The sequence below is a fragment of the Lactuca saligna genome, chromosome 5, assembly GCF_052625555.1.
Source record: "Lactuca saligna cultivar CGN05327 chromosome 5, ASM5262555v1, whole genome shotgun sequence".
Classification (NCBI taxonomy): Eukaryota; Viridiplantae; Streptophyta; class Magnoliopsida; order Asterales; family Asteraceae; genus Lactuca; species Lactuca saligna.
In genome coordinates, this window is record NC_136421.1 from 30,227,051 (window position 1) to 30,249,793 (window position 22,743).

A 22,743-nucleotide genomic window follows, 5' to 3' on the forward strand; every position below is an offset into this window, starting at 1 on the left:
ACAAATTGGAAGGAATCGCTCTTATGTTCTGTAACGCCCATAATCAGAAAGACCAAGAAAGGAAAGGAAGACCCTGGGTCAAAGGGGTCAACTCGTCGAGTCCAGGGAGGAACTCGCGAGTCTGAGCGGGATCCGGGTCGAAGAGTAAGTGACCGAGTCGATGAGTAGGAAAGTGGACTTGGCGAGTCAGGTCTGGATTGGGAAAACCCTAAGTCCGGGACTTGGTGCCCTATTTAAACATCTCATTCTCTTCCCTAAGGTGCATATGCAGTCTCTCTCACCTAGAATACCGAACCCTAGCCACCATATCCATTTTGAGAAAAATCTAGCCTTGGTGAAGTGATTTGAAGCTTGGAAGGGAAGGAGGTTCATAGTGGTGCAAGAGGAAGCATAGTTGGTGTGACTTTTCAGCTCCTTTGAGGTAATAAGTTGTTCTTATTGCATTTAGATATATCTTATGGTTGAGATTTGGGCATTCTGAGTATGGAGGAGGTTTATTTCGAGTTTGGAGTAGATCTGAGGTTGCTACCTCAGATCTAGGCTATTAAGGATCCAGAAAGCCATAAAGTTTATGCCAATAAGTTGTTGGTGAAGCCCCTTTGTCACAAAACCTAGCCCTAAAGTGTTTTAAGCCCATATCTCTTTAGTTTCACATAAAGTTTGCAACTTTACGTAAGGAATAGACTTGGGAAGAGTGGATCCATGAGTTGGTGCCCCTGCATGGCTCGAAAAGCCCTGTATGGATTAAGAACTAGAGCGACTCAGCTAGTCACATGGGTGAACTCGGCGAGTTGGATGAAGGTGGGCATGGACTCGACGATTTGGAAGAACAACTCGGCGAGTCTGTTGAAGATTGTCATGGACTCGACGAGTCAAGTCATGAAGCATTAACCCCTTCTGGTTAGGGCTTAGATGAGTGAGTTGAATGGTGACCCAGTGAGTTGGACAGGATGGGACTCAGAGATCGTTGAACTCGACGAGTCTTGGGGTGACTCGGTGAGTTGGGTCGCATTATGAGGGTTCTGAGTGCATGTACTCGACGAGTCAAAGGACTGACTCGACGAGTAGAGTCAGCCAGAAAGATTGTCTTTGACCAGATTTGACTTAGTTTGGCTTCTAGAGTTCAGTTTGGAACTAAGTGATATATGTATTGATATTGGTAGCTCGGGGAGCTAGTGGAGCAGCGGTTCAGAGAATTATCGATCAGCAGCAAGAAGGTTATCAGCAATTTCAGCAGTGCATGTGAGTTTCCGTTTGTGTGAATGGGTCTAAGGCCACAATGCCGACCCATGTAGTTATGTGTAGGAAGACCTGAGGGTTAGCCCTAGGCACTGCTTGTTAGTATGATATTCCGGACCAAGGTCCAATGTCGGGCGGGTGCCCAAGGATTGGTTTGCATGATAGAGTATACTTATTGTTTGTGTGATACATGTATGTGCCTGGTAGGAATGTGAGTGTGGGCGAGGTCCTGTTGTTGGATTAGTGTCTAAGTCCATAACTATTTTGGTATGTACTTGACCTGATGGTGCATGGTCCTTTTGGGTTGCCTTCACTAAAGCAACTTAATAGGATGAATTATGAAGAGAGAGAGAGAGAGAGAGAGGATTAGTTATGATTTATTAATATATTATGGGAATAATATATCATAATTAGTCAAGAATTAATAAGAATTAAGTTTGTGGCTAAAAGACATTAATTAAACTTAAGGGACTGGAACTGTCAATTGTATGATAGTTGAATATTGAGCTAATGGACTCCATATTAAAGGAGTGGACGAATTCTATGGGGATACCCATTAGAAATCATCCTAAGCCTTTAAGGAAGGAGTCCATGGGTTGCTTAGGGCCTAAGCATCCAAATTAGGGTTTCCTTGTTAGATAACCCTAATAGTCTCACTATTTAAAGGACCCTTGAGACTCAAAAACGTGGTGAACTAAATCCTTAGGGTTTCCACACGTTTTGGGCAGCCCCCCTCTCCTTATTCTTCATCCTCTTGCTCTTGGTGTTTGTGAACCATTAGAGGAGTGATATTTGTGTCTCTAAGCTTTCTAAAGTCATTACAAGGAGGATTTAAGATTGTTATTGCTACATAACAATCAAGGTATGATCTAAACCCTAATTCATATGTTATATTGAGGGTTTATAGTCTTGGATGAATTGCATGTACAATAGAGAAACCTAGATCCAAGCATTAGGGTTTGTATGAGCACAAAGGATGTTCTTATGGCTAAAACCCATCACCTGTATCTTACCAATAGCAGAGTATGGACGGTGTTCCATATCTCATTAGTAGCAGAGCATGGGTGAGGCCCGAGATAGGCATGGAGTGAGTGTGGGTGGGGGCCCGTGTCTCACTTACCGTAGGAGCTTGGACGGGTTTCCATGACTCACTAGTGACAAGACAGGGGTAAGGCCCAAGACAGGCGAGGTCTAAGGACAAGAATGCAGTAGGATATGTTCAGTTATGTGTTATATGCTATTTTGTACTATATGTGGTTAGCGGGCAGGGCCCAGACACATGCGGGGCCTAAAAGAAACAAATATGTATCTGAGTGAGGCTCGAAGCCAGGCGGGGCCTGGAGCGGCGGGGTCGTTGTAGCGGGTGGGGCCCGAGGTAGGGGTGAGGCCCGAAATAGAGGGCGTGGCCCAGTATATGTTGTATGTGTTTGTGCAAGGTATGTGGTATGGTGGGGAACTCACTAAGCTTCGTGCTTACGGTTTTCAGTTTTGGTTTCAGGTACTTCCGGTAGCGGAGGGAAGAGCTCGGGGTGATCGCATGGCACACACCATTGATTAGTTAGCCTGAGATGTTTTGCTCTGATAATGAATTATGTTTTGGAATTAATACTCTGAATTTATGTTATTACTTATGATATGTTTTTATGAATATGGCTTTGATAATGATTTAAAGAAAAAATTTTGGTACAGATTATTGGGATGTTACAAGTTGGTATTAGAGTCTTGGTTTGAGGGATTCAGACATACTCTCGGGTGTGTCTGAACTCAAACTAAGGGATCAGTCTAAATGTTTTCAAAATGAAAAGACAGTTTTGTAAAAAGAGTTTTTAGAAAGGAAACCGTTTTAGAAAAGCGAAAACAATTCATAAAGAAAAAAAACTTTGATAAGAGAAGAGGGTGTGGTGCATGCAACCAGCTGAGCTCAAGTAAGTACCCCAAAATACCCATACAAGATATGTTATGTTTATCAGTTAGTAGAATAGCATGCTAGATAGGACTAAAGATCTAGGGATGATGGCTTATGTGCCTGTTATATGTACACTGATGCTAGTTAGTTTGACTGTACACTGATGCGGTTTGAATATTGGGTCCTTATCACAGACACTTGATATGAGATTTTATCACTATTAGTTTTTCCATTGTTGATTGGATTACAAATGAATTAGTATTGTTAAATGTATGCTTTAAAATGTTATTTTGAGTACTTGTATTTTAACGGTTTTGGTTAATTAATGGATTTAATGGTGATTTGTAATAAATATAAATGATTTAAAATATTTAATTTTATTTGAAATTTTAGAACATTACATGCACGGGTGTAGGCTGAGAGATGTGAACACCCATGTCTCCAAGAAGCCAACACAACCAAATAAGGTCACAAGTGGTAGAAACCATAGCTTACTATTCAGCCTACGTTGAAGATCGAGACAACTTCATGTTTGTCACTATTCTAAGAAATCAAACAAATCTCCAATAAAGATACAAAAATAGTGGTGGATTTGCAATCATGAGTATCACTACCTCGATCAGCATCACTATAAGCACATAACTTAAGAGAGGACGTGGAAAGAAACACAAGGTGGTGAAACTGAATGCCCTGAAGATATCTCAAGATACGAAGAACAACTCCCTGATGAATAGTATAAGGATCAGTAACAAACTGGCTAACCACATCAACTATATGAGTTATATCCGACGGTGTGACAGTATGATAAACAAAACTCCTCACAATGGTTCGATCTGCACTAGGATCTGATAAGGGGACATTATCAGTTGGAGAATGAAACACCCTTCGCTTGAATATTTATAGAATAGTATTAAAAACAAGTTTTAAATGTTTAAAATCCATGTGTCAAGTCGTAAAATAAGTTGTGGAATATTAACGGTCCCAAAACATTCAAGTTAATAATTTTTCAAAGGCGTAGTTCCAATAGGTATCATCACAAAGATTAAAGTTCCCTACAAGTCAGGGTCTTCTAAATGTTCCTAACTTCTAAAGCCTCTAACATCTTCAATCTAAACATACATCAAAATAAGTTACATAATGGAATTTCTAATGAGTTACCCGTGTTTGATTTGTTTTGAGTAAGAGATAGAAATCTATATACTCAAAGCAAACCTCCAAAAATAGTGTTTTTTTTTATTATTTTAAATACAACTCCTCATTTCAAATCAATATGCAATAAGATAATATATTTTAAATAGTAAAATATGGGTATTAAATCAATATAAGATGTAATACATGCTACTAACCCAACCCATGTCAATCTCAATAAGTCCAATCTTACAAAAAAAAAATTGATGGTGGACACTTAAGGGTACTCCCCTCAAGTTGCTAGAGAATATGTGTAACATCTGGAATCACAGGTATATTATTAATATTTTTTTTTTAAAAATTATGAGAAGGAACTCGGCGATTTGATGCGTAGACTCGCCGAGTAGGGTCGTGATTGTTCATCCGGATTCGCATTGGACTCAGCGAGTCCACACTGTTTAATGAAACCCTAAATCCTCCAGGGTTGGAGCCTATTTAAGGGTACTCTTAGCCTCCCATTGCGGCTACCAGTCCCTTGAGAGCTCCTTTAGTGATCCATATCGTTTGGAAGGAAGGAGAAGCCTTTATTGATCTTTCTTTCCTTGGCTTGGCAAAAAGAAGGTGGTCAAGAGAAAGAGGAGGCTGAAGAAGGTGTGGTTCAAGTGGTTTCAAAGTCTAGAGATTCCAACTTGAGGTATTCATTCGACCTTTCTTCAGTTTTGGTATTGAACCAAGAGATTAAGGTTTTCTAACCTCTTGTGAGGATGTTTATGTGGAGCAATTGGTCCCTTATCGAGTCTATGCTTTGGATCTGGACTCAAAGAGGTTCAAAGACTTTAATCCTGTATGCTTTAATGGTCCTTGAGGGGTGATTGGACTTAGGTTGCCATTTTTGGGACTAAATCACCATTTGATGCCATTATGCATGTATATAAGCATCAAGCTTCGAGCTTTACGTGATTATATTGATTGAAAAGGTCAGATCTATGGAATGGAGGAACAGATCTAACATCAGGAGGTCAAAAGAATCTATGCATGGCATGTACTCGCTGAGTTTTTCTTGGGACTCGGCGAGTTGAGTCAAGGTAGCCCCGCGATTCATGCCCGGAGACTCGTCGAGTAGAGGGAGGGACTCAACGTGCTAATTGGGACTAAGGAGTTAAGTGGAGACAGGTTGACTCGCCGAGTTGCCCAAGTGCACTCGCCGAGTCGGGTCAAAGTTGACCGTTGACTTTGGTTGGTTTTTAGGGTTTGGTCAGCAGCGAGGCCTTTGAGTTAAAAAAGGGGTAAAATGGTCTTTTACCCTTCTAAGGATGTTAAGAAAGGTCAGAGTACAGTCATATTTATGGGAATATTTACCTTATGTGTTTAGGCGGAGGCTAGATTACATTCCTACCGAGTCAGTGAGTTACCGAGATATCAGAGGTGAGTCTTCTCACTATACTGTACCCGGAAGGGTATTTATGTGTGACCGGAAGGTCGGATATGTTATGAGAAGTATGCATTGTATGTGATTACGTTAACTGTTGTATGTGCTATGTATGATATGCTTGATATGGGCCGGAAGGCGTTATGTTATGGGCCAAAAGGCATTGTGATGTGGACCGGAAGGTCGATGCCGTAGGACCGGAAGGTTTACCGGGTTGGGACGGAAGTCCCCTGAGACACATGGACCGGAAGGTCATGGCATGGAAGGGTGTATGTGTGTAAGTAGTATTTTGGGGAACTCACTAAGCATTTATGCTTACAGTTGTTGTGTTATGTGTTTCAGGTACTAGCGAGGACCGTGGGAAGGCGCCGACGTGATCTGTACACACTGACGGAGGATTTATTTTATGATCTTGGGATTTGATATGTTTTGTATTATGATATGATACATTGGATTTTTATGGCTTGATTTGGTTGAAAACATGTTTTATGAAATGAATTTTTTTTTTTTTTGAAAATTTACGTTGTTATAAGTTGGTATCAGAGCCTTGGTTTGAGGGATTCGGGTGCACCTTCGGGCGTAACTGAACTCAAACTGAGGATTTGAGAAAAAAAATTTATAATAAAAGCATAAATTTTATAAGAGATTTTGTGATAACCAAAGAAGAAGTGGTGTGTATGGTCAGCCAACGCCCGAACGGTAACATCCTCAAAATACCCTTACAATATGTGTTATGAGATATGTTATGATACGTTATGCATGCTAGAGTAGACTAGGTATTCATATTAGGACTAGAGTGGCCTGATTTGTGATGCCTTAGTCTAGGGAATCCTGCTACTATGAGATATCTTGAGAGCGAGTAGGTAGCCAAGCATAGCATGAATAGAGTGCTCGTGATCCGGGGTCTAAGGAGGAGGGCTTGGGAAGAATGCTGATGCGGTGTAGTCAGTAGCATAGGGCCTGTACTACTGAAGACACCGGATCAGTGGGCAGCCCAAGTAAGAATCATTTGGGTATCGGAGGTCGAGTAGCGTTGTGCTATCGAGTGCGAGTATGCTCGATGGAGTCTCTAATATTTTTGTGTTGTATTTCAGAGGCATTATGGTTGGGACATGACAGAGACCTGGGACGAGCGGTGTGAGTGACGAGGAGCTTCGTCAGATGATCCACGATGAGGTGGTTGCGGCGATTCGGGCCGAGATTCCGGAGATGTTTGGGTCTATCAAGACCACGCTGTTGGATACTTTCGATGAGCGGTATGCCGCGGTGACTGAGGCTGCAACCGCTGCAGCTACATCAGTTGTAGTTGCTGCCAGACCTCAGGGAGGTGACTCGTTGCTATTCTGGGAATTCAACAACACGAAGCCACCCGAGTTTGATGGGACGCAGGATCCGATCGCTGCGATGAGATCGATTGCTGACATTGAGGTATGCTTCTATACGTGTTCATGTCCGGAGCATCTGAGGGTACGGTTCGCTTTGAACCAGCTCCGCCTGGGAGCGAAGGATTGGTGGAAGTTCGTGACGGCGAACTTCACTCTTGCAGAGATTTTAGCGGTGACTTGGGAGAGATTCACTACCATGTTCAGAGACAAGTATGTTCCCCCGATGGAGAGGGAACAGTTGATTCAGGAGTTCTTGACTCTCAAGCAGGGTAATGGTTCAGTTGCTGTGGTCACCCGGAAGTTTCATGAGAAGGCGATGTTCTGCCCTGAGCAGGTGTCTTCTGAGCAGGCACGGATGAGCCGATATTTGGGTATTCTGAGGAGAGACATTCGGGAGTTCATATCGAACTCGACATACCGGACATTTGCTGAGCTCCAGGAAAATGCCCGGAAGAGGGAGATCGAGTTGGAGACTCAGTCCAGGGAGGAGGCCGAGTCTCAGCGGGTGGATCGGCGGCCGGTTCAGTCTCAGCTGGCAGCCAAGCGGACCAAGTTCGACGATTCGAGGACGGGGGGTTAGAAGGGCCGCACTTGCGGAAAGTAAAGTAAGGGCCATGAAGGGGCCTGTCGATCTGGTGCTTGCTACAAATATGGCAAGGAGGGGCACATCGCCAGGGATTGCCCCAAGGGATTTATGGTTTGCTTCCATTGAAACCAGACCGGCCATCGGAAGGCCGAGTGTCCTCAGCTTCACCAGGGATCAGCACAGGGATTTGCGCCTACTGCTAGGGTTACCGAGATTCGACTGGAAAAGGCCGAGGCTCCGAAGGCTCGTGGGAGAGCTTTTCAGTTGACTGCGGAAGAGGTCCGCAAGGCGCCCGATATTGTGGCTGGTATGTATTCTTTCATGTATTTACCTTCATGTTGAGATATTGTACTTATACTATGATATGCGTAGGTACTTTTCTTGTGAATTCTCTACTTGCCTTGGTATTATTTGACTCAGGTGTGAGTCGGTCTTTTGTATCTTTGGCTTTTAGTTAGCACATCAGTATTGATCGGGAAGTGATGAGTCGACCCCTGAGGGTTTCCATAGCTGATGAGAAAGCAGTATATGCTACCGACGTGATTCGAGGAGCTGTACTCGAGATTTTTGGTGTCAAGTTCCCTATAGATCTAGTTCCAATCGTGATGGGAGATGTCTGTGTCATTGTGGGCATGGACTGGTTGAGTAAGTTTGGAGCAGTCATTGACTGCGAGAGACAGCTAGTGACCATATGAGACCCTAGTGGGGGAGTGCTTACTGTGTATGGAGAGGGGACCCAGTGTGGGTCAGTGTTTTGTTCGGCTACCAGGGCGAGACAGAGTTTGCAGCAGGCTGCAGTGGATTCATAGCCTACGTGATGGACACACGAGTGGCCGCGGGGAGGCCAAGTTCGGTCGACGAGGTTCCGGTAGTGTGCGAGTTTCCGGATGTTTTTCTCGAGGAACTACCGGGCGTGCCTCCAGAAAGACAAGTGGAGTTCCGTATTGATTTGGTTCCAGGAGCAGCACCTATTCATGGGTTTTGGTCATAAGACATCCTATGTGCTCATACAAACCCTAATGCTTGGATCTAGGTTTCTCTATTGTACATGCTTTGAATCCAAGACTATAAACCCTAATTCTAGCATATGGAAATTGATATTAACATATAATTAGGTTTAAGATATTACCTTGATTGTTATGTAGCAATAACAATCCCAATTCCTCCTTGAATTGACTTTGGAATGCTTAGAGTCACAAGTGTCACTCCTCTAATGGCTTACAAACACCAAGAGCAAATGGAGAAGGTATAAAGAGAGAGGAGAGAGGTAGGAATTCGTCCTTAGGACTTCTTGGGAAGGCTTAGACGAATTCATGAGCCTTAGGGGGTTTATATAGGTGTAAAGATTAGGGTTTTAGTCCTTATCCTTATCTAGTTGCTTGCCCACCAAGTAACCATAAGATAAGTCTTAGAAACCCTTATCCTAGTTGAATTCTAAGGCATTATCTCCTTAAATTCGTTCACCCTATATTTAAGATAATCCTTACCTTATTTTGTAACTATCACATAATTACAAATCAGCCCCTCTAGTTTAATTAATTACACTTGATCACAAAATTAATTCCTAATTAATTATTGACCAATATTAATAAACAAATATGATTTCTCCTTTAATATATTATTCTTATAACATATTAATAAATCATAATAACCTCTCTCTCTTTATTTATTTCTCCAATCAAGTTGCTTTGGTGAAGGCAACCCAAAAGGACCATGCACCATCGGGTCAAGTACATACGAAAATAGTTATGGACTTAGACACTAATCCAACAGTCTCCCACTTGGATAAGTCTAATAACTATTTTGCGTATGACTTCAGATCCTGATCTGCAATCGTAGCTTTCCAAACCCGCTGTCAACTCTGGTCCTATCAGATACGCGTGTCCTTAGATAAGGGATCATATATTCCTCCATTCTAGATATCGTATGAGATATGATTTCTAATCATTCTCTTTGTACTATTTCTCGATTCCCGATTTATGACGACTGACTAATTGAACAAAGCAAATTAGCCCTAGCCCGGCTGAGCATTTACGTTTGTCATCACTAAACCATCGAGGGGCCCAAAAGATATCGCTTTTATCCTACTTTGAATAAAAGGAACGGATAAACTTTGACTCAATGCTTGCTTGCACTCACTAACGAAATCACACACAACAATATGTTTTATAACACCAAGTTACTAGTCCGTTTACATATTATCAATGTGCAACCGATTTGAAAAATACAACTCACACATCTCGGTTTCAAGAATATAAGATGTTATCGTCTCACTAATCACTCGTGATACAATTCATGGAGTGATCCAAGTGAGCGTGGGTTTAATCCAATGCTCAAATTCATATTCATAAGCACTCTTGAATGTTGCAGCAAACATTTGCTTATGTCTAATACTCTTTTAGACAATCCACACACCAATTCACGACAGTCTTCATTCATATCTACTTCCAACATATGAACGACTGTGGCCCGTTTGAATAATTCGATTATTCTTAATAAACTCAATTATTCTGGAAGTCAAAACATGCAAAGTGAAACACAAGAATAATACTAATCCCATATGGCCTCAACCCTTTGAGCATAAATAAAACACCTTTTATTTATCACCATATCGATTACTCATTATTTGTCGTTTCGGGTACTCAACTGCTTACTTGAACTATTACACTTGTCCCATGCTCCTAGCATGTACACAATGTTTACCTATGGTTCTTACTTTGTGAAATAGATCACATTGAACACATTTCCAATCATTCTCATTTCACAACTCCAAATCCTTTTTCATAAGTGAAAGAATATCAAATTCTTGCTACTTATAGAATATGCTAGATTCTAACATCCTATGCAATGATTCTTTCGTAATGTCACTGCACCAAAGTCACAAAGACTATTTCCAATGATATTACAAAGTCCTCTATCGGAGATTGTTACAAGACAATTCCTTAGATACGATGTCTCTCACTCACAGTACATTCCTTTGAACATCCTTTTGCATAAAGGTTTCTAATCTAGTCATAAATTTTCAATATTTACTTCCCAGTATGGACACGCTTCCATATGTTCCATATGACGACTCATTTCTTAATAGAATCTTATCTATTCATAATAATGTCAATATGGTCCATCCAATACCATGCTTCCAACTACTCACAAGCAACCAATCCTCGTCGAACTTTGGATTGTCCTTTGATAGTTGTTTAATTATTTTGGTCAAAACCAATTCTAGTCCTTTTTCCCTCTATATGCGCTAGACATTTGGAAAATTTTAGAATGGTCAAACATTAAATCATTTGCAATCGATCTTATACTCGAAGCGTATGAGACACGATGCACAATGTTTTATTTGCTATGTTCTCAAAATTCGAATTGTGAAAAGGAATTCCGTAATCATAATCGAAATTTTAAGAACACACTATGTACCTTTGACTAAATTTATTAACATTTCTCAACCTAAGCCTTTAGATTTGAAATGAAGCATAATATTCTCTCCCTTAATTATAGCAAAACAACTTTACAACCCTTACGACTTTGCAAGGTATAACTCTTGTTTTTCTATAATTAATATTGTCAACTTGCAATACTTTCCATAATAATCATACAATCATAACTTTTATGCTCCCACTATCATGATAATTACTATAAAACATAACACTTATGCTCCCACTAGCTTCGACATGTATTCATAAACATCTTAACTTTCAGAAAAACAATACCTATTGAATTTCCATGTTTCTAATACTTAATGCTTTGATAATCTTTTATCAAGGCTTCTTGAACTTATACACCTTTGCCTTAGATAGTTCACATGTGTGTCTTATGACACTTAGATTTTAATGGTGTATATGTTCCTATCCATGTGAATTTGTTAAAACCAGAGTTTACGACAAATTCAAACTCATATGGACCGAACTTTCTTAATCTTGATTTCTTGCCTTATGGTAGCATAGCTGCCCACCACGTCTTCCAAGTAGTTAAGCATCTCACCTTTTTCCTATCAATGTACCTTTCATTGATCAAGGTGTCTTGCCTTTTATGCATTCAAAATGAGAACTCATATGACTCACATGCATAATTAACTCAATTGGAACAGCACAGAATCAAAATATTGTCAACACGATAGGTTGTAAACCTCAACTCGTGTGCTAGTGATGATCGATAAGGTTTATTTGATTTGTTCTTGAAAACTTTCAAGACCATTAAGACTCCCACTGACTCCTTGACATATAAGATTCTCTTGTCAATAAACATTTGTTGACAACCAAATATTCAAGAGTTAGTGTAGCTTTTATCAAAAAACACTTCATAAATTGGTCCTAGTTGGCCTTTGTCTTATCCAAGACATCACAACTTTCCACATTTGATGAATGTTATAAACCTTTAATACTTTTCACTCATTGTCACAATCTTAACTTTAAGACTTGTTATTGGAACGAAGTATGATAGACTTCTTGATTTAACCATTTCTTCAATCCTTGATTCCTCTTCTTAAACATACAATTGTACTAAGACTCACTTAGAGGATCAATTGAGATATGGTTCTTAATCATTAAGACCCATTATAAAGCATAAAAGCTACTCTCCCTTCTTCTTAGAATGGAGAAACTTTTATTTTTCTGCCTACTTGATTCTTCTTATTCGTTCTACTATTGATCTAAACCCTTTAATCAATTTAGAATTACACTTAATCTTGTAAGTATAATCATATTTACTAAACCTTTAGTAAATCATGACGAATATCTTTGTTACTCTTATGGTGAACTGGACCAACACACAACTTTGTGTACTCGATCTCCTAGTCCTTCACTTGACACTTTGTCAACGAATTTGTCTAATTTCCAAATATGAAATTTCTCATTCATCATGCAACCAAGTTGCGTGATTCCAAATTTCAGTCCAATTGAAGTTTGGGCGATGAGAAACTCTCCCTATTTGGTAAATTCTCGACATTTCCATAAATAACATAACTAAGAATCATATCCATTCATTGTAGAAATATGCAAACATCAATTTTCATAACGATTTCATTGCAAGGAAGTAAACAAATAAATAAGTCAACAATTATTTTATTTATAAAAGCAGCGGAAAAACATTTGTCCTTACAATGTATTGAAAACTATGTAAAAGGAAAATTTCTATCATAACTATCTAAGCTCAAAATCCAATCTTCAAGTCCTTGCGATCGAGATCCATCTCTTGTGATTAGATTCATCTTGCTCTCTTATCAAGCTTCCTTTCTTTTCATCGATCCTGCAAAACATTCAAATGCAATCTTATCACATCATGTATTAAGAATCAATGAATAAGAACTTAACGGAGTTAGATAGTGGATTTTACCTGAAGCGTAGTCATACTTTTGACTCTCCCATCTCTTAGATCTCTTAGGTAAATAGGGCAACTTCGTCTCCAATGTCCCTTCTCTTGGCAATAAAGGCAAATTGACTCTTTTGGAACAACACATGGAACTACTTCAGACATCGCCTTTCTCTTATGATCAAACTTTCCGATCATTGCATGTCTTTCATTGCCATTGTCTATATCCATAAAGGTCTTGAAGGCAGATTCACCAATCAACTTTGCTTTTCTATTGCGCCAAACCATCGTTGATTCAGCAGCAATAAGCATATAGGTGAGATCCATAAGGGTCACGTCGTGGTTCATCATATAGTACTCTCTTACGAACTCACTATACGAGTTAGGAAGTAACTGAAGAACCCAATTAACAGCCATCTCTTCACCGACAACGGATCCCATCATTCTTAACCTATTAATGTGTGACTTCATCCCTAAGACGTGTGCACACACTGACTTTCCTTCTTTATGTTTACTTGCCAAAAGGGCTTGAGTGATATTGAACCTTTCAATTTTACAATCTTGTGGGTTAGGGAGAACAATTTGAGGAGGTGGAGGAAGTGAAGCACGATTTCTTGTTCCTCGATCGAATCGTGGAATATCATCTTCATGTGGAATGCTTGTTCCAAGGGATTTGGGAAGACCATAGTTGTCGAACTTTGACATCTACAAAACGGGAGAAACAAATTCAAGTTAGTTGATTGATTGATTGAGTCCTTAGTAAATCACCCAAATGAGATACTAAGGCTAGGACCCAACACAATACGCTACAACCTAGAAAAGGGATGCCGTAATCTAGTTGCAGAATATTTGAAGTTAAGTGAATGACGATTCACTAATTTCCACCATGAAAAATGAAAAAGAAATTTAAGTTTTAAATCTATGAAAACTCCTAGATCCTTTGAGATTCATTGAACATTTCAATGGCATGTTTAAATCTCGATATGCCCCTCTCGTTTGTGACTAGGATGCCGAGGATCACAAAGCGGGTGTGAATAACCATGCAAACTTACATGGTGCCCTCACATGTTACAGTCACCTATTCGATGTGCCGGTAAACCACACACGCTCCACCGAACTATGACAAACATTGAGCCAACCTTTGCTACCTTTGCTTAGAACCATTTAGTGTGCCGGTAAACCACACACGCTCCACTAACATCTTCGCAAGGGCACAAAGTGTAATTTCATGGAATTGCATCAATTCACTTTGCCTAAGTAACTAAGATTGGGAATTTGTAAAAACATTTAGTTACTTTTGTATTTCATTATACTTATAATGGAAGGTTTCATCCTATCCTACCTGTTCGGCTAACGACCCTCCACTAGTCAAACGTGCGGTGGGTAAGAGTGGATACCCATTCAATCGCCATTTTATAGGCAATTTCCTTAAACACCCCTTATAGACCAGCTTCATGAATGAGGCCTACTAATGGTAAGACTGACTTTTACTCATACATATATATAATGTTAGACTTTTAATGTTATATATAGTATAGGGTGCATTTTACACTTTTAAAATATTAGGTGGTTAACTTTAACAATTACACTTTTAATTCAATTAAATGGTTAACCTAGACTTTTATGGATTTATTAAGTCTCTTTTAATTATACTCTTTAATTAATTAATAAAACCATAAGGGTGTATTTGAACTTTTCAAAACATTACTAGGGTTTTAGAATTTAACATTCCTAATTAACTTTTAATCAACTTTTAAATTCCAAAACTTGAGGGCAAATTTTGAAACATTTCAAAAACATTAGGGTTTCAATTATTTAAATTTCAAAACAACAAAACCTTTGGGTTCAAATTTAAACTATAAAACCTAAAGGGTAAAATATGAAACTTTTCATAACAACAAGGATCAAATAACAAATAATCTAAACTAACATTTAATTACATAATTATCCATATTTGATTTGTTTAATGATTTCTTTCAAAACAATTTATCAATTTACTCAAAATAATTAATCAATTTTCTTATAAGGAAACAATTATCTTATTAATTGATAAATATCTTCAATTAGATCAAAAATATAGTCAAATATATCATATAATCGGATTAATATTGATTTAACATGATAAGGTAACTATCCATATGCAAAAACAGCAAGAAATCCCGAGATAAGCACTATCTGACGAGTTGACTCGTCGAGTCAAGCCTGGACTCGTCGAGTCACCCTGGACTCGGCGAGTCCAGCCTCTAGAACACCAAAAAAAAATGAATTTTTTAGATATACAATGCATCAATACAATTGAAACCATACTAGGCTCTGATACCACTGATGGGTTTTGGTCATAAGACATCCTATGTGCTCATACAAACCCTAATGCTTGGATCTAGGTTTCTCTATTGTACATGCTTTGAATCCAAGACTATAAACCCTAATTCTAGCATATGGAAATCGATATTAACATATAATTAGGTTTAAGATATTACCTTGATTGTTATGTAGCAATAACAATCCTAATTCCTCCTTGAATTGACTTTGGAATGCTTAGAGTCACAAGTGTCACTCCTCTAATGGCTTACAAACACCAAGAGCAAATGGAGAAGGTATAAAGAGAGAGGAGAGAGGTAGGAATTCGTCCTTAGGACTTCTTGGGAAGGCTTAGACGAATTCATGAGCCTTAGGGGGTTTATATAGGTGTAAAGATTAGGGTTTTAGTCCTTATCCTTATCTAGTTGCTTGCCCACCAAGTAACCATAAGATAAGTCTTAGAAACCCTTATCCTAGTCGAATTCTAAGGCATTATCTCCTTAAATTCGTTCACCCTATATTTAAGATAATCCTTACCTTATTTTGTAACTATCACATAATTACAAATCAGCCCCTCTAGTTTAATTAATTACACTTGATCACAAAATTAATTCCTAATTAATTATTGACCAATATTAATTAAACAAATATGATTTCTCCTTTAATATATTATTCTTATAACATGTTAATAAATCATAATAACCTCTCTCTCTTTATTTATTTCTCCAATCAAGTTGCTTTGGTGAAGGCAACCCAAAAGGACCATGCACCATGGGTCAAGTACATACCAAAATAGTTATGGACTTAGACACTAATCCAACACCTATCGCCTAGGTGGCTTATCGCCTTGCGCCGCCAGAGATGCAGGAGTTATCCTCGCAGCTTCAGGAGCTATTGGGGAAGGGGTTTATTCGACCGAGTAGCTCACCTTGGGGAGCGCCGATCCTTTTTGTCAAGAAGAAGGATGGTTCACACCGGATGTGTATTGATTACCGGGAGTTGAACAAGTTGATGGTCAAGAACCGGTATCCGTTATCTAGGATCGATGATATGTTCGATCAGTTGCAGGGGGCATCTTGGTTCTCCAAGATAGACTTGAGGTCGGGTTATCATCAAATGAGGGCCCAGGATGAAGATATGAAGACTGCATTCAAAACTCGTTATGGACATTACGAGTTTGTGGTGATGCCTTTTGGGCTCACCAATGCCCCAACTGCGTTCATGGATCTCATGAACAAGGTGTGCAGGCCGATGCTGGATCGATCGGTGATCGTATTCATTGATGATATTTTGGTATATTCGATCCTGGATCAAGAACCGGTCGGTGATCGTATTATCTTATATATAAAGTTTGAGGGCAATCGGATGTCGTTTACTAGGTTTTCCTTGAAAAAAAATACATTGAAGAGAATGCCTAACACGGCCTCGTGTCATATTACACTATAGTGACATGCCCCGTGTCATGCCTGACACGTCCTCGTGTCACTTATGCCTAATATGACATCACTCGTGTCAACCCTGTTGTAAGGCATTGGAGAGCATCAAAGAATTTGATGATGCGATGGGAAGAAGACGGGGAGCAGGGGTTGTTGAGTCTTAATACTGTACATTTGAAGGTGGCGGAGTTGGCGCCAGACTAGTACAGTGCCCCATCTACCATTTTTGAGAGCTAGAGTAAGGAAAAAAAAAGTTGCCTGGATACACAATTATACAAGCCTAGAAACTTTATCTCTTCCATATGGATGGATCGAACCTTCATTGATATACTAACATGTTTGATTAAGCACCTTAATACAACATGAGACCAATTCTGTAACCTGTAATCCCCACAAGGCTTTGGGTTCAATTTTCTTAAATGATGACATCGAAAAATACATAATTGAAATTAAGGCCCTCTCTTCTTTAATTTTTTATCGGACTGAAGAGTAATCAATTGGGTGGTTTCCTCGTGGCTTAAAAGCGGAAATCAAAAAGTATGTATAGCCTCTATCTATCCATCTGCGAGCAAGCCGTTGAATTCTTTTGTAACGTCAAAGCCTCCATGGGGCTTTACAACAGTAAGTTTTCCACCAAATGTCGTTGTGACAATTCCAATATAGGCTTCTCCAATCCAAACTAGTTGGAGGTTGTGATTGCAATTACTTAGACTAAAATCACATTTGGGACTCTCACCCAAACGTGCTTACCAGAAAAAACAAACTCTAATGTTTGGAGCCCTGATACTCGTCACCTCTCAAAGCAAGAGTGGGAAGGCCGTCATGGGCGGGGTTTATGTACACACCACAACACAAGTGCATCAAAGGTAGCTTACATTGTGAGTTTTTATCCCTAGAGTCTTATGGTTTACCCATTACTTATGCCTAATGCACTTACCCTTTCTATCGGGTTATCGACTTTTCAAAGTCCACCTTGAAGATCATCAACTTCTTTTCTCTAACTTGATCCGTTTTATACAAAAAATGAATTATTCATGGTAACAACATACTTTTTGTAATCATATTAACACACTAAATGTTTATAAATGGTTAAAAAAACGTTTGGATTATCCCAACTCAAAAAATTGTCCGTTTTAATAGGTTACTCAACTCGTATATTTTGCCGATTATATAAAATGGAAGACCTTGATATTACAAGTGTGACTAGCTAAAACTTTAAAGATAGGTTTGAAACTTGTTCATTATGCTAAAGCTTGAACAAGTAGGTCTAACAGGAAGAAAAAAAAAACATAAAAGGTCAAATATCAAAAGAACATGATACCTACGTATACATACCTCTTGGAAGTGTGGGATCATCTTACAGTTTACTAGTTTACATGTATCACATAATATTCATATACACTTATTATAACCAATAAATAATATATGAACGAAAACAAGTAACACACATTTAGCACACGTTGAGGGTTTCAAGGAATTTGAGTCCCAATTTCCCAAACCAAGACAAAATTGCAAGTCGTCTCCTAAAAATCGTCGTTCGAATGACCATGAAACTTCAAGGAAGCCTACTGGCTACAAACAAGTGGACAAAATCCACTTGTGAAATCGCTTCACAAACTTTGCTATGGTCGTCTTTTCTTTGACTTTAAAATGATCGCTATCCTTCAAAAGGGTTCAAATTGTAATTTCATACCATCCTCACGTTCCATGTAATTTCTTCGTTCTATTTTATAATATTTCATCCCCTATATATTTAACTAAACACCAATCAACAACTGGAAAAACAATCAAAATCAACTTACAAACTGTTCTTTTAGTGTGTGTTTTACAAAGAGAGAAAATGGAGGTAGAGAAAGAATCAGTGAAACTCAGCCTGAGCAATGAGCTTACAAAAACAGCTCAATCTCTATCCATGGAAGCCCACAAACAAAACAAACCTTTCATCACAAACCTCAACAAGAAACCATCAATGGAGGTTGCTATCTTCGCATTTCCAGGATCGTGGGAAGTCAGCAACTGGTACCATGGTGATCTTTTTGGAGAAACCGAGGTTGATCGTAAACTCTTCAAGTCCCTGTGCCGGATCGGAGAGAATCGACCCGCCAAAGTCAACGCAGCGTTTCTTAAAAGATTTCAAGATCTTTTAAACGATTCCACGTTCAAATCCGAGGTATAAATCTAACAACTTTACTTTCAAGTTATAACTTTAGATTTGAAAACGAAGAACATTGACCGAAAGTCAAACTGTAAAAATTTCAGATAGAGAAAGCTGTGAACGCAAACAAGAAGATTTTATTCACGGGGCATTTATATGGTGGTGCGACAGCAAGTTTTGCCACACTTTGGATGCTCGATGAATACATAAAAAAACGCGGTAAAAAACTCCCAATCGGGTGCGTCACTTTCGGGTCACCTCTGATTGGTGATCGGACCCTGTCCCACGCAGTCCGGCGTGAGAAATGGGCGGGTCATTTTACCCATTTTGTCATGGACCACGACATTGTTCCTCGCATGATGCTATCTCCTAAGATATCAATTCAACAACATCTACCTAGCATTCTCAAATTCTTCCAACAGAAAGTCAAACCCATCGATCATAAGCGTAAAAAATCGAGTGCGAGACAACCAATGGATGAAGATCAGTCGATAGGAGACGCTGAATGCGTTGAGTTCTTTGAGAATGTAATAATAAATGCATCAACAGTTGCAAGTCATGTTGCATTTGAGCTCATGGAACCTACAAATTCTCTAATGGAGAAGCTATCGGTTGACTTTGTAAAAGTCTCTCCGTATAGACCATCGGGTTTTTACGTTTTCTGCACTAGCCATTCTCAACAGTTTCGGGTGGAAAACCCGAACGCTGTTCTACAGTTACTGTTTTATTTCTTACAGCTAACCGATGAAAATCAAAAGCTAGTTGATTTTGCGTACAAAAGTTTCTCAAAAAGTTTTAGTTACGAAGAAGAATTGAAGAACGGGTTGCACCTGGAAAACTTGGTCGACCTGAAAGACCTCAACGACAAGTTGTTGACTCCTAACGGTACTGCAGGTGATGCGGATCGTACAAGTAACGAAGCTCTGTTTCAACTGGTGAGTGGTATTCACAAATTACCATTTTGTTGTTGACCTAAATTGATTTGTGTTGTGTTGTTGTAGAGTACAAGTGCAAGATGCTGTATAATCGCTGCTGAGGAGGCGGAGAACAGGAAGGAAGAAAACCAGAGGGTGATTGATAAGTCATTGAGAAGAGAGCAATCTGAATCTCGGACTGAATCGAAGATGATTGGGGATATTCTGAGTGAAATCCGTAACTACAAAGATACTAATGTAGATTACTACGAGGCATTCAAGCTTCAAAATGAGAAAGCAGACTTTCAGGCTAATATGAACAGGCTAGAGTTGGCTAAGATATGGGATGTGATTGTTGAAATGGTGATGCGGGAGGATCTTCCGGATGAATTTGAGGGGCGGGAGGATTGGGTGGAGGTGGGGACGGTGTTTAGGCGGCTTGTTGAGCCGCTGGATATTGCGAATTATTATCGACATTTGAAGGGAGATGGGTATATGAAATATAGGCCGAAGAGGTATAAGTTTACACAGAGATGGTATGAACATGCGAATGGTATGGATTTTGATGAGGTTGTTTGTGAGAGTAGTTTTGTTGCTGAGGTTGAGGAGATTCAGAAACAGGTTTTTGAAACTAAGAAGAAGAGTGTTGAGAAGGGTAAGCAGGAAGTGGAGAGTGTGGATAAACGAGTTGAGAAGTGGCGTTCTGATGATAAGATACAGAAACAGGATGTGTTTTGGGGAGAATCTATCTTGTCTATGTTGCGGGAAAAAGTAAAAGTCTGATATGTTGAAATTTGATTTCTCCGCGACTAATTAGGGTTAGTTTTGTAATTTTATTTGGTTGGTTTGTGATGGTTGGGTTGAAAACTGAAAAGTCACAATGGTTGTCAAGGTTCAACTTGTGATTGTCATTATGTGTGTAGTTTAATAAAATGGATCTATGTGTTTTTGTTGTGCAAGAACCTCTCTTTTACATTCTTCCCAACACACTAATGTTATTGCAAGTTGTCTTATGTTAAGAGATTAAATCCAACAAAAGAACAATCCTAGATTGATGTGGTGTTGCAGAAACTTTTAGAATCATATTAAACACACATTGTATCCTCAGTAAAAGCGAGAGAGCGTATTTGAATAACCAGATGTTCTTATGGAACTCATTGAGAGAGAAATTTCATGCCCTTCTGTATACGTATCAGACACATCTAATAGGAAACCAGATTCCCCTCATATGTAAGACAAAATTGCAAGAATGGTCCATGTGCTTAGGTCGAAATTACTACTTTGGGCCAAACAAGTTTGGATTAGCACTCATGGTCCAAAGGTTTTCATTTTCTTGTTAGTTTGGTCCAATTTACTGTAACTTATTTGTAATGACGATTTTGCCCTTGGATTTTGTTTTTTTTTTTATTTAAATACTTTAATAATTATAAGAAAAAAATACATCTTTCTCTCTCCCTCCCTCGCCATCCCCTCTCTCCCTCTCTCCTGTGAAAAAGAAAGTCAAAATCCTCCACCCACTTGTTCTTCCCAAGATTTCTATGCTTCCTCTCAGTGCCGACATTTCCCCTTCTCCGACTGATCCATTCTCGATTTGTTCTTAAACATAAACACATACCTGTTTTTACATAAAAACACACGCCAGATGAACCAAAATGAAGATGAACACAAGAGATCTGAAAAACATGAAACCAAATGTTAAAGAACTTAGACTCGATATTTTTGTTCTTCAAAGATTTTGCAGATTTCAACTTTGATCATAAACGTAAAACACATACATACAACCCATATTTGAGGTCGAACGACACCTTTCTCACCATTATCTCTCTACAGTCTCTCAAGAGCTTAGGCACGCATACACTCACATTATGGTCGTCAACCCCACTGTTTCTCTTTCTTCATCAGTAAAACGAAGATGCTAAGATTTTGGGGTCATCTCGAACTGTGAAATCGTAGTCTGCCATGGAGGTTTATCTTCAATCTGACTTGGTAGCTGCAGTGATGATGGTTGTATAAGAAATTGAGTTGGTGGTTGTTGGATCCGTGAAGAAGCCCAAAATCAAAATTAGAGTTTTTGGAGTTATGAAGGGTTTTCTGAAGATTTCAAGTTAAGTTCATCAAGACTCCAAAGATTTCAGGTTAATGTAACATCCCGGAATCGCAAGAGTAGAGTTGAAGGGCTAAAAGTGTAAGTTTTAGAGGGTGACTCGGCGAGTCCATGGATAGACTCGGCGAGTCAGGTCGCGGCTATGGTCACGTGTCTAGTGGCCTACTCGGCGAGTCCAAAGATGGACTCGGCGAGTAGGTGCTGTATGGAGAAAACCCTAATTTTCGGGGTTGAGCCCTATATAAAGAGCATTATACCCCTCCACAGCCTCCCTTATTCCCCCTTTGAGTTCCAGAAACCCTAAATTCGTGGAGAGTTCATTTGTGGAGCAAATTAGAGCTTGGAAAGGTGTTGGTTGAAGAAATCTTGAAGGAGAAGTGGCTTGGATCAAAGGGCTTTGCTTGGATTCGAGTTTGGTTGCTATTGAGGCACCTTTTGGAGGTAACACTTTCATTCTTGGGCTGTATCTTCCTAGTTTCATCATTTTGGGGTTTGTGGGGAGTATATCTTGGAATGTTTTGGAGTTTGGAGGTTAGATCTGAGGTTGCTACCTCAGATCTGGAATATTGAAGGCCTAGAGTGCATTAAAGTTCCTGTGTTTGAGTGCTTAGTGAAGCCACCATGTCCCAAACCTTGGTTCTAAGGTGAATAAGGCTTAGATCTCCTTAGATTCACGTAAAGTTTGCCACTTTACGTGATGGATGGATTGTAGGAGGTTGGATCTATGTTTTGGATCAATTGCATGGCCTGAGATGCTTCTGTATGGATTCAGACCGGTGGTACTCAACGAGTCACATGGGTGGACTCGACGAGTTGCTTGAAGATGGCCTGGAACTCGACGAGTTGGAAG

General features: G+C 39.4%; 2 protein-coding genes across 2 annotated transcripts; one reads left to right on the plus strand and one right to left on the minus strand.

Annotated features, from left to right (window-relative positions):
* Positions 1 to 12,815: 12,815 nt before the first annotated feature.
* On the minus strand, positions 12,816 to 13,688 carry LOC145045163 (uncharacterized). The gene is made up of 2 exons (XM_078993506.1): positions 13,008 to 13,688; positions 12,816 to 12,920 (listed from the first exon to the last, which is right to left on the minus strand). Exons 1-2 carry the CDS (start codon positions 13,686 to 13,688, stop codon positions 12,912 to 12,914), a joined length of 690 nt encoding a protein of 229 aa, XP_078849632.1. The 3' UTR covers positions 12,816 to 12,911.
* Positions 13,689 to 18,483: 4,795 nt separating this feature from the next.
* Positions 18,484 to 20,751, plus strand: LOC145048342 (protein EDS1-like). The gene is made up of 3 exons (XM_078996805.1): positions 18,484 to 18,890; positions 18,980 to 19,810; positions 19,877 to 20,751. The coding sequence occupies exons 1-3, from the start codon at positions 18,561 to 18,563 to the stop codon at positions 20,570 to 20,572; spliced, it is 1,857 nt and encodes a 618-aa protein (XP_078852931.1). The 5' UTR covers positions 18,484 to 18,560; the 3' UTR covers positions 20,573 to 20,751.
* Positions 20,752 to 22,743: the final 1,992 nt, after the last annotated feature.

Bases quoted from the DNA above. Each gene is read 5' to 3' on its own strand.
- LOC145048342 (XM_078996805.1), top strand. From the start codon at position 18,561: ATGGAGGTAGAGAAAGAATCAGTGAAACTCAGCCTGAGCAATGAGCTT. The intron at 18,891-18,979 runs GTATAAATCTAA...TAAAAATTTCAG, and splicing joins ATTCCACGTTCAAATCCGAG to ATAGAGAAAGCTGTGAACGC. The intron at 19,811-19,876 runs GTGAGTGGTATT...GTGTTGTTGTAG, and splicing joins ACGAAGCTCTGTTTCAACTG to AGTACAAGTGCAAGATGCTG.
- LOC145045163 (XM_078993506.1), bottom strand. From the start codon at position 13,688: ATGTCAAAGTTCGACAACTATGGTCTTCCCAAATCCCTTGGAACAAGC.